Source organism: Electrophorus electricus, chromosome 3, assembly GCF_013358815.1.
Source record: "Electrophorus electricus isolate fEleEle1 chromosome 3, fEleEle1.pri, whole genome shotgun sequence".
Taxonomy (NCBI): domain Eukaryota; kingdom Metazoa; phylum Chordata; class Actinopteri; order Gymnotiformes; family Gymnotidae; genus Electrophorus; species Electrophorus electricus.
This window is the reverse complement of record NC_049537.1, coordinates 29,937,501-29,950,000: the sequence shown is the minus strand read 5'-3', so window position 1 is coordinate 29,950,000 and position 12,500 is coordinate 29,937,501. Positions and strand designations below refer to the sequence as shown.

The following is a 12,500-nucleotide window of genomic DNA, read 5'->3' as shown; positions in this document are numbered from 1 at the left end:
ACACACACACACACACACACACACACACACACACACACACACACACACACACACACACAGTGAATGGCAAGATCAGCATGGGGTCTCCTCAACTTCATATGGAGCTCAACACAACATTCTAGGTCATTCTGTAGGTCATTTGCTAAGAGTTTCTGCAGCATTTAGTTCTGACTGACTCAAACAAAAAGGCAGAGACTGGGGCAGTGATGGGGGTGGGAGCTAAACTGTTAAGCAGACATTACAGTGAGCGCTTAAGTGTAGGTGGTATTGATTGGTCCTATGGATCTCTGCTGTAGACCAAACATACCACACGCTAAAAAAATGTAAAACCCTCAACTTACGCAGGAGAAAGAGAGAACACACAAACAGGCACACACAACTCACCTGATCAAACTGTGGATCCTCCCCTCTCTGCAGGGACCTGGATAAGGGCTTCTCCTGCACGGGGAAGAGACCAAGGACATTCAGATACCTGCTTGCACACACTCTTACCCATTAAGAAAGGGGAAAGCGTTATCCTGCTGCTCTCATACAGACCATTAGAGAAGTGCATCCTAGTGTTATGAACGTAAACATGAGAAAAACACGTCAATAAATATCACTGGCAAACAGGACCACTTGACTCAGACTAACAAACGCAGGCAAAAGTCATGTTTAGTTTGGCCTGAAACAGGAGGTGCTGTCGAAATCTCCTATGCCACACTACAGAGTTTAACGCAGTTGAACTAATATTTCTACATTTGAATTTAACAAAATGTCAAATGTTGAATGTGAATTCCATATTTGTACACCATGAATTTATTTTTTCTTTGGTTAGGTAGTATATTTGAGGTCTGAATTGAATGAACAAACAAACAAATGTTTAATTAATAAGAGCATCTTTGCTGTTGGAAGCCTGAAAGCTGGAACATGTGTGGTTAATAGGGACGCAACAGGACAGTGGGCCAACGGTTGGGTATGCAGTTTCTGGGCAATGGTACCATTTCAGTTTTTATATTGAAGAAAAAAATGAAAATCATGTCACCTTTAAACAATGAACTCTATCTTGTTTATAGACAAATAAAACTTTCCATTCATAAAAGTGGCAACATGACTAGAGCGGGTTTCTGTCTACTATATGAACTGAAGGTGGGAAACACATTTAACTGTAAAGTGCTCCTTAGCTTTGACAATCTACAGATGCTTGGTCTTCTCCATTTTATACAAACAGGATGCATACTTGTATTGGCAATATTAAAAGTAAAAAAAGTGTCCCATTGTGATCTAGCTATTCGCTTATTTCGAGGTGCCTATTTTGGAGAGGGTGTCTGTGACGATTGGTTTTCATGTTCTCTCCGTGAAGTTTCATAGAGTTCAGGAATAACTCTGCTGTTGAAATATGTGCCAAAGAGGACATTATAATGGAATTCAATTTTGTGTCATCAGGTGACGAAATCCCAAGTAAGTAGCCAGAATTCTTTGGCTATGAAAACTCCTGCTCTACAATGGAGCTTCAATAGGTGCAAACATGCTACCAGAAAGCAGCAATTTATTTGCAAAACCGTAACTTATTGTTTACCTTTTAATGAGCAGGTTAAACAAGTTCTGCTCGTTTTAATTTGTTTTCAGTAGTTAAAAGCAGAGACCTCTGCCAACTTGTTACTTCCAAAGACTACACTGCTCTGGTCAGGCTAAACAGGCCGTATCCATGGAATCATGCAGCACATATTCAGAAGCTAAACACAATACATTAGATACACTCAGAACTTCCATATACTGCTCATAACTTCATGAAATTAACACATGATCATTCATGTTCCTTCACTGCATTTGCTCTTTACAAAGTAGTGACAATTTTTAGAGCATGATTGCTCAGATATTTACTGTAATTGATTTTACTGGGGTTACATTTATAGTTCTGTATATTGGGTTAGTGTAGGCTATTTCTGTACAATTTTTTTGAGAGTTTGTATCTAGGCTTTCTCGACTGCGCCCATATACTGAAATAGTAAGCTCCGCCCCCACTGTACCATATACTTGAACAGTAAGCTCCGCCCCCAGTCCACCCATACACTGAAACTGAACCAGTAATCTCCGCTCCCACTGTACCCATACGCTGAAACAGTAAGCTCCACTCTTGCTCCCACTGTTTTTGTTATTTCTTTATGCATTTCTGAATTTACCTGAAGACAGCAATGAACGATTGTTGTGTTTTTTGCTAACTAGCAGACTCTCCTGGTAACATAAATAAATCTTCATGTCGGAAGTCCATTCAAGTAGCCAACAGTAGCAAAGCAATGCTTTGAGACTGTACTTTGTTTACAGTCTGCGTACCCTCATCATCATATTGATCACCGAATCCAAAATGTTCCCACACAGTGGATTTGACGAATGACTGTGCCACTTCAGTTTTGCTTCTCTGTCTCACTAGCTCCACTGTGGAGTGGAGAAAATATGTGGTTTTAGCTTCCTCCCACTTCCAGCTGGTATTTGCATACAGAGCACCGATAGGCTCCAGGATGGAATTTGCATACAGAGGCTGACAGGCGCCAGTAAAATTCTGATAGGCTCCAGAGTTGTTCTGTGAGTCTGAATGGACAACATGTGTTTAGTCTGCAAAGCAATAAACTGACAGCCGTATCGTAATACCACAGGTCACATGTGCATACTGAACCGTAGCGGGCATATCGAATATGGTTCATACTGTGTATCGTTGCATCCCTAGTGCTTCATCCCTAATGTTTACATGGGCTTTCTCAACGTTTTCACATTTACAGTTAAAATGATTTAACTGTCAATTTATGAAGAAATCTTCAATTCAGGACCTCCTTTTGCCAAACAACTCATATTCTTAGATACACGCAAACCTACATGCACACGTGTACTCAAAAACATGTTTAAACATGTGTGTAATACTAAGCAGTACTGACCAGTGGTTCGGCCATGACCACCTCTATCTTCTTCTCGGCAAGTACGGCAAACTCGGCAAATAGGCTCTTAATGACGAACTCGCCAGGCTTGTGCTCTGGGTCGATGGTGATGCTGGACATGACTGCAGCTGCTGCGGAGGTGCTGCCAGGGGTGGAGAGGGCGGCGGTGCGGGCGTTGCGCTTCTCCCAGCTGAGCGGCGCTGACGTCGGCACCACGCGGCGACTACTCACGGTGCTGCTGCTCACCGGCACAGGGGCTGCAGAGACACAGGCACAGAAGAGATGGAGGCAGATCAGAGCACTGATTCAGGGTCAGTTAAAATCAGTAAACTAACATTCAGAGTGACGGAGGGGAGGTCAGAGCCCTGACCTGGGGTCAGTTAGGATCAATAGCCTAAGAAACATGGAGAAGATCTTAGCACTGACCCAGGGTTGGTTAGCTAACAAACACAGAGCAACAGAGGGGGTCAAGACCCTGAACCAGGGTCAGCTAGGATCAGTAACTTATCAAAGCTGGTCCCAGACTAGCAGGGTGGTGTAGGGTGACATATGTTTGCACACTATGCGGACAGACACACACGCACGCACACACTCCTGCTCCTTCTTACAGTCAGGCTGCAGGTTCATTAAGGATGCTTCCTGGCAGATACCCCAACAATACATTCTCCATATGTCAGTGCTGTACATGCTCCTGTCTCTGCATGCTCCTTCCCAGTGTTGTTCAGACTTGGTTGCTTCCATGGAAACAGGTGAAAAACAAAATTTCAGGCATGCATCATTTCCTTTTTCCTAAGTGCATGCACACACACATTTAGGAGGAGCACCAGTCAGAGTGGCTTGCAATACAGCCTTTTCTTTGCGGTTTAGGTCTACTTCCGCTATGCCAGCATACACCTCCAACCCTGCGGGTTTCTCTCCCAACACCTACCCATTTAGCAAACCTGTTCAGATCATGAACCTGAGAGTGTGTCAACTAGCCCCTGGATGCTGGGAAAATGGCACGCATGCGTGCGTGCGTGTGCGTGTGCGTGTCCATGTCCCAGAGAGTGTGAACCAAAAAACATAATGAACGCATGAGCGACAGACGCCTAGCACCCGAGCCGATTCAGGAAACCCGTCCTCTTTTCCCGCCAGTTGCTGGGGAAAATCCGCGCTAAATCCAGAAAAAGCACAAACAATGAGAGGAGGCTGAAGAAAATCTGTGGAGGTTTAGAAGTGTGTCAGAAGAGGAAAGCAGGAGGATCACACCCAGCAACTCCCATAACAGAATCAAACACGCACGTACGCCATCGGTCGACCACTAGCGGGACGTTTGGCAGCAACTGTTGGCACTGGTAAGTGTGCTCAACAGGAATGCCGGGTTGTTGCCGACAGCAACCGTTTACAGGCCAATGTCGTTTTCAACCAGGATTGTCTTATTTTTGATGCACTGCAAAATGGATTATATTACTTGCAGTCTGGCACACTGCAACCGGCACATCGCAGAGGTCGAATCCTTGATGACGATTAAATGGCGGGGTCCTGGAAGGACCCAAATGTTTATCAGCTGGTCAGAACACTTGTTTCTTTGTTTACTGAGTAGCACAAACAGCCTCCCCACCCCTATGACGTCACACAGCCTGCCCTGAGCAGCCAATCGAATGAGGGCGCCTCTGTGGGTTGGACCCAGGACAGCTGACCGGCACGCGCTGGACAAAAACATGCATTGTACTTTTCCACTCGTTAAAACATGACCGACCAAAAAATGCCAAGGCTCTCTGTCACCAAGAAGCCCCAATGGCTTCTCTCCTTGTGTTTGTGATGAAAGTGGACCACATTACTGACCCAACAGACAGGTTATGGAAGGGAGAGGGAGAGAGGGGTACAAAAAGACAGTTGTTCTCCCTCACACAAATCACAACAGCCATTAATATATCTCTTTGGCGTGTTGAGGAATCTTCAGAGTCCAAAAGAGAAGCTCTGAACAATCCTAATCTAATCCAAAGGTCTTTGGGCTTCAAGATTCATAACCCTGATGTATACAGGCCTCCTCAGACAGCCACTTCATTGTGACTGAATGAAACAAAAAGTGTTTAGCACACTCTCCTTCTTCACATCACGTGGTATGGCACTGATCATAAACTCATCACAACAACACATGCCACATAAACTTGGCAGATTTAGGGGCTGAGGGCACCAGTGGTGACCACTAGTCCTGCAGGGGTGGAGGGAGGGACACAGGTTCTCCTATAGCACAGAGCACATAGCAGGCAGCCATGCTGCAGATCCATTAGCATCTCACATTACACATGGGTACTTAAAAGACAGGCTCCGAGACGGACGCCCATCAGGAGGAAATCGCTCACTGACTCCCATATGAAATGGATGGACTGAAGTGGCAATCTGGGGCTTCTTTCTGCCTGTGCGCATGTGCGAAGTGGAAGCTACTTCTCCGGTGCAGTGATGCTTTAAGGGACCTGACAGGGGGTAGTGTGGACAACCTCCACATAACCACAGAAAGCACACTAGGCTGTCAGATGCAAGACACACCTCTACATATCATTATACAAACTCCACACTTTTTCCTGGGTCAATAAACTACCCTAATAGAGCAATTAAATAGTTAAACATTTACCACAATCCACAACTAAGGCAAAGAAGGGCACGAAATAAATGGTTACACTATCAGATACTGCACACAGCAGGTTTTTAAAAGCTACGACATGAAAAATATGCTTGGTTAAAAATCATTTGCATAGAATTATGACTTGTACTAAAGAAAAAAAAAATACACAAATTATAAAATCACACCTCTCTCTCACCAATATTTATGAATATATTCAGATTTTAGTCCACATTTTATACATTAATATTTTATATTGTTGTAAGCATAATTGAATATAATAAAAAGAAAATCTAAAACATATTTTAAAAAGGATTTAAATAAAAAATAAATAAAAATAATCAGAGTAAGTACCTTTGATGAGTTTACAATTCAGTGCAATAAGACAGGGGTCTTTCCATGTGGTTATTTTAAAAGCGATTTACTCCTTAAATATACAAAATATTTATTAAATAAGTTATTTATTCCTTGAATTCCTTGATATGTGTCATTTCCTGCATATCAAATAACCTATATCAGGATGTGACATTCTGGCCACATTGCACAGCCCTAGATTAGAACTGGATGCTTACACACACTGTGTGAAATATACAGTGACAAGTGGCTGGGAGGGGGTTAACTTTTCCCCCAAGGAAATGTATTGTAATATTTACAATTTCAGGTAAGAAAGTTCTTTCCAAAGGGGGCAAAACTCACACCAGTAGAAAAAAACAAAGGGTAGTCATAAAGTCAGAATATTTTCTCATGATACTGTCAAGCAGAAAACAGAGCCTTCTGTCTGTTTAAGAACCCAGCTACAGTAGGTCTTGTCTCCAATAGTGTGTATAATATATAGGGTCTAATAATGTGTGCGATATACAAGTGTTTAATTAAGCGTATGATATGTAATAAATATGTATATGTATTCCAAGTCTTCTGTGCCCTTTGGAGGTAGAGCAAAGTTGGATTCTGCTGCAGGCTCCTGAAGGCTGGAGGACATGTAAAGACATGCTTCAGCTAGGACACAGACACATGCTTCAGCTAGGCTACAGGATACCAGAGCACAACACAACACAGACACAACACCCATAACCATCAGCTTCAAGCATTTTTAACGGCGGTCGTCTGCCACTTGCTACACATGTGACAGGTTTCAATGAGGGGTGTGTGTGTGTGTGTGTGTGTGTGTGTGTGTGTGTGTGTGTGTGTGTGTGTGTGTGGAGATGTAAGAGATTAAGGTGTTTTCACCGTTATTATGATGTTCTGACATGCCCAGATTGCAATGTGCCTGCTCTGTTCGTTTGTATCAGAGCAGACACTTCACTGCAGTCACACACAATGCAAAAGGCTTTTCTGGCTTTTTCGTGATACAGTGATGAAGCAAAAAAAAAAAAAAAAAAGCTTAGTGCACTGATGATGACAGATGTTATGACACTGAAACTTTAAACTGAAACATTAACATTTCTGAATCATTTTGTGCATTTGACAACAACTAAAATCTTAAATAGTACCAAAAAATCCCCAGCTTTCTGTTTCTTACAATGAGTGTGGAGTGAAGTAAGTGTTATACCTAGCCACTGAAACTATATCTCATTCCCCATTGTTAGAGCATTGAAACGCAGAGAAAGAGTTGGCAGCAACAGCCAGAGGCAGATGGAGAGAAAGAGAATGCAAAAAGAAGGACAGAAAAAGATGGGGAAGGAGGTAGGTGAGGAGGTGAGGAGGGAGGGAGTGAGGGCTGTTCCTGGGAGACCATGTTGGCATGGCACCCAGGATGGAGTGCTGGGCTGACTGTGCTGGCTACTTTCATGGCCGTTTACTGTCGACTCTGCGTCTGTGGGGAAGGCAGAGCCAGCAGTGGAGCAGCCTGACAAGTCTCAGCTCTCCTGAGCCACCATGCCCCACCATCTCCAGCCCACACCACGCACAGATCACTGCACAGGCTCAGGAGGGGCTGATGGGAAATGGAGTTTGATGTTTTAAGCAGGACATTCAGAATCTAGGAAGATGTTACGTGATGATGCATAACTACAGCTGCTGCACAAGTCATAATCCCTCCAGTGACAACAGCTAAACAAAACACAGGGCTGCTAGGGGAGATGAGGTGGGGTAAAAACCCACCTCATCACATTTGTTCACAGCAGCTGATGCAGTGATATTTCTCAGTACATAGATCACAATAAACCCACACAAAAGACTGCACTTGGTGTTAAAAGAAACATCAAATGTATTGACATGTAAACAGCCCATAAAACCACCCAGAGTAAAGTCTGCACCACATTAAAAAAAACAACAACAAAGCTCTACTTTTTTTTTTTGGCTGGGGAAGTAAATGAAGCCACACCACAGTTCAAATAAATCTGTTCAAATAAAACACTAAAGCAAAGGCTCACAAGGAAGCAAACCATTACACAGAGGTGCGAATAGCAGCAGGGGTACCATGCTTTGTGCTCTGTGACTGCTGTGGTAAAGTTGGTATGAAGTCACGTCTCTGCTTTTGGTGACGGTAAGAGCACAGAACCCTTGAATCGCAAAGCAGTTATAAGACCTGTGACCTACACGTCTGACCCCCTGCTCTACAGAGCGATCAGATTACATGCTTGGTACTCTAGGCAAACGGATATGAGTCAGTGTGTGTGTGGTTGAGAGAATGTACATGTGAGAGCGCCACTGGGAGCAGTAATGCCTGCCCTCATCGATCCGGCCCCATCTGGAATGTATACATCTAGCAGTGTGCAGACTTCTGCATCAGGACCAGAAGCAGAGGGGGCAACGCTCTCGGTGGCGTGCAGATCTGATGCGATTGTGCCAAGGAGCGAAGAGGAACTCTATGCTCCCATGCGGGTCTGCCTGAGTCATGGCCACAATGACTCAGCAGGACGGGCAGAGTTGCGCGAGGAGCATCGCCTGGCCTGAAGCCCTGGTGGTTTCAGAGAGCAGACTGGAAGCGTTACTGACCCCTTCAGCTTGCACTGCAGAGACCGTGGGTAGACCAAGCTGCATCACAGTGCACCTGCGAAACAAACCCAGGGTCGAAGAGAACAGCTAAACAAATCAAAAATGTGTAAACTAATGAGCGAGGGAGGGAGTGCACAGGAAGTCAACGCCGAGCTGTGTTCTCAGATAAGAACTGCGCTATGGAGACGCAGAAAGTAGAAAGCAACATGGGAAGTGACAGCTAGACCCAGCAGTGTGAGCCAGGACGGGTGTTGGCATAGTTTCTCATGGCCACACAACTTTCTCTCATAATCCTATTGGCTGTGTGAGATGGAGTGCAGTGCTGTTGTGTGCAGATGTGTGAGAAGGTTAGGTGTCAAACTCTGCCAGGTGTCAGAGCAGGAAAGGCCTGTGGGAACAGTGTTTGTTTTACCAGATAAGAGCTTTAGATATGTATGACAATATATGTGTGTGAGAATGTACGCATGTGTCTGTCTGACAGATGGCTAAAGAAGGCTGAGAGGCATGTACACTAAGCAAGCAAATCTGGACAAGTCAGTACAACCCCATGGATCAGAAATGAAGCAGCATTAGTGAAAGAGGTACAGGCAATAACGCATACCAGTGGCTGCATGCTAGTCAGCGTCATGCACGGTGTCCCATGTTAATTCCCCACACACAGGACGACACAAATCAGCAGGACCTTTGTCCAAATGCACAATGTAAATTAAGACTTCAGCACTTTGGGATTTGTGCGTGTGTGTGTGTGTATATATATACTTACAGTTGCCGCTCCACGACTTCAGCAGAGATTTGATGCTGATCTCAAAAAATATGGAATCCTGCAGACTCAGCATGACGCAACTACAGAACTACGAGTTAAACAAACGCGCATGAAATTCACAGGCCAGTCCTGCTGGCACTATAGTCCAGTCCTCTCTCCACTGTCGCATCCACCCTCTCTCACACACACACACACACACACACACACACACACACTTCTGCACCAGGATAAAGTTTCAACCTCTACTTGGAATCATGAGGGATAGCATCCTGTTAAGCACGTGCGCACACACACACACACACACACACACACACACACACACACACACACACACACACACACACACACACACACACACACACACACACACACACACACACACACAGTCCAACAAGAGTGAAACCTTGAGCCCGAGACAGACGGAAGCACGAGAGGGCCGAAACAAAGTCAGAGTAATCTTCCCAAATCCTGAGAGGATCTGCAGAGCCAGGCGCAGGACTGCTGGATCTGCCTGATCAACGGGGATCACGGTGAAAGTTTGTTCTGAGAGCAGGCTAGAGTGTGTGCGTGCGCGCGTGAGCGAGCGAGCAAGAGACAGACAGACACACACACACACACACAGAGAGAGAGAGAGAGAGAGAGAGAGAGAGAGAGAGAGAGAGAGAGAGAGAGAGTGAGCGAGTGAGCAGAGTCTCCCAGCAGAGAGCAGCAATGTTCCTCCCTTTTTTTCCTCCTCTTCCTGCGTATACAAAGTGCTGGCACCCTCCTGTACGCATGCGTACACACACACACACACACACACACACCTCTCTCTCCCTCTCCACTCGCTCAAAGCCAACCCCTCCCCATAGTAGTGCTTGCTTGCACTTGCTCAGTGGGCCTGTAAAGAGAGCATTTGTTTCAATGGCAGAGTGAGAAGGAGAGGGGAGAGGGATGTCATCAGCGCACTGCAAACACTCACTGGCTTGTGTCCAGCGCCTCGGGCTGGGCTGTAGGACCCTTCTGCAACTGCACTCACCCACCGCTCTCCTGCCAGACTTCACTACACCAACTACTGATGTGTCATCCCTGACTGTGAGCACGCACACGTGCGAGAGAGAGAGAAAATCAGCTCAGTCAGCTCCACAGTAAGAACGTGTCAGAGGAACATGCGCAGATACACACACCCACCCACCCCACACCTAAGCTCCGCATGACCTGAACCAGCACGCCACACCTCTACTGATGGCACGAACACACGCACACACATACACAGATCCAAGCACAGGCTGGCTTACTGTAGCAGCAAATGCACCAACTAGAGGGGAAGTGTCAGACAGCCTGAGTGGACGTGGGTTTGTGATATTTCATTTATCACCTCAGAAACTACAGGAGCACAAACCCTGGCATCCGTGAGGAAATCCCCACTACATAATGGCGTTGCTAAAATGCTACATAAATCATTTCACAATCAGTGCTTCTCCAGGGCGTCAGAAGGCACACTGTACTCTGAGAACCCAGAGACAGCACCGAAATACCCTCCCAGCATCTCATTTCATATATATATATATATATATATATATATATATATATATATATATATATATATATATATATATATATATGATAGATAGATAGAGAGAGATAGAGAGAGATAGAGAGATAGAGAGATAGATATACACACACACACACACACACACACATATACATACACACACACACACACACACACACACATACATACATACATACACACATACATGCCCACACACATACACAAAGAAATATACGATAGAAAAAAAAAAGTCTTTCATTTCATGTTATGCTTTGTCATCACATGATGGTGGCAGGTGCTGTGAGGTAGTTCAATAACACCCCCCACCCCCTGACACACACACAGCGTCCCTCCAGTCCCACATGGAGATATGCAAATCAGTAGGGCAGCACTGTAAACAAACACACCACACAAAAGCGAGCATTGTGGCCGAGTACGCGTGCATGGGTATGCATGCATATATACACACAGGCACACAGACATGCACCTTTTACATTGTTATAAAGACTGGCCTGAAGTGGTAAGAAGATGCGTCACTAAAGTGAGTTTATCCCAGAGAAGACAACTAATCTCAGTGTTGGGTTTCTTATAAATCCTGTGATGAAGACAGCTGTGCAGCATCCAAATCCCTCATTCACACAGCACTCTGGAATATTCCCAGTTCCAGAAACTGAAAATTCCCTCAAACGGCTTTCAGGACATTCCAGCTAATGCGCGGAGTCTGGGCAGGGTCTTCTCTCTGTGCTTCTGTGAGCAGATTCCCTCTGTATGGGGCTTTCTACAGTGAATGCTATGTGGCTTATTTCCCAAACACAAAATTAAGCACTAGAATGCCACACCCACTTAAATAATCTAGGCAACATAGCTAAGGTCACAGTGCCTTCCCATCATGCACCTCTCCCTCAAACACATCTGCGTGCGCATACAAAGACACTCTCTCAGTGTTTGGGGTAAGTAGCGAGATCCTGACAGTGTCTTCTGGAGTGGTACTCTTCTGTCAACACACTGCTGAAGGAATTCAGGACAGAGATCATGCATAACCCTGCCCCAACTCCTACACAAACTTCGACTAACCAAATCACGCCTCAGTGTGGCTGACCTTTCCACTGGTCAGAGACCCTGCCACATCTTGGGTGACCAAATCTATACACCTGTTCTGCTGGCAAGATTAACAGGCACTGCAAAGGGCAGCTCAGACATATACAGGACAGACTTGTACCCCCAACCCACCCCCAGCTTTTCACCAGCAAAGTGCCACGTAGCCAAAAAAAAAAAAAAAAAGTCTGTAAACGAATTCTGTCTTAGGAAGTGAAAGAGGTGCGACTGTATTCAGCCCTGTACTGGAAATGCTGGTGAAAGTGTGATGGAACCACTCCCAGTCTGAGTGACAGCTGACTGTTCTGGCTCTCAGGAGTCTGTGCAAGCATCAACACCACCCTGCCCAGGGCCAGAGAGAGGGAGCATTTATGTGACTAATGTACTTCAAAACAGAGAAAGATGGATAAAGGGACAGACGGTTCGAAAACAGAGAAACGAGAGTTGGTACAGCGATTCTAGCCGTTTCAGGTTTTCAGAGGACAACGTTTTCCCGACGTCGCCATCTCACCAGGTAGCCATGGTACTCTCAGGACTTCTAGCCCTCATTTTAATCTGGCTAACATTTAGGTTTCCATGCCTCCAAGCTGAATGGTCCCCAGCATTTAGTGTGACTTAGGTTTTGTAGTCCTCTCAGCTGCTCCAAATCCTCACCGACCA

General features: G+C 45.2%; 1 protein-coding gene across 7 annotated transcripts in view; it reads right to left on the bottom strand.

Moving 5' to 3' along the window:
* The window catches only part of fryl (furry homolog, like), an 84,031-nt gene that overhangs the window by 51,993 nt on the left and 19,538 nt on the right, over nucleotides 1–12,500 (bottom strand). For 3 of the 7 annotated variants that reach the window (XM_027022637.2, XM_027022634.2, XM_027022635.2), the window contains 2 exons: nucleotides 2,910–3,166; nucleotides 385–438 (listed from right to left, as the gene is read on the bottom strand). In XM_027022637.2, the coding sequence (XP_026878438.2) occupies nucleotides 385–438; nucleotides 2,910–3,029 (174 nt within the window). In that variant the 5' untranslated portion in view covers nucleotides 3,030–3,166. Of the gene's footprint in view, nucleotides 1–384; nucleotides 439–2,909; nucleotides 3,167–9,211; nucleotides 9,502–9,614; nucleotides 9,825–12,500 lie in introns of those variants that run through there. The other 4 variants (XM_035524226.1, XM_027022639.2, XM_027022638.2 and 1 more) reach the window with 3 other exon arrangements.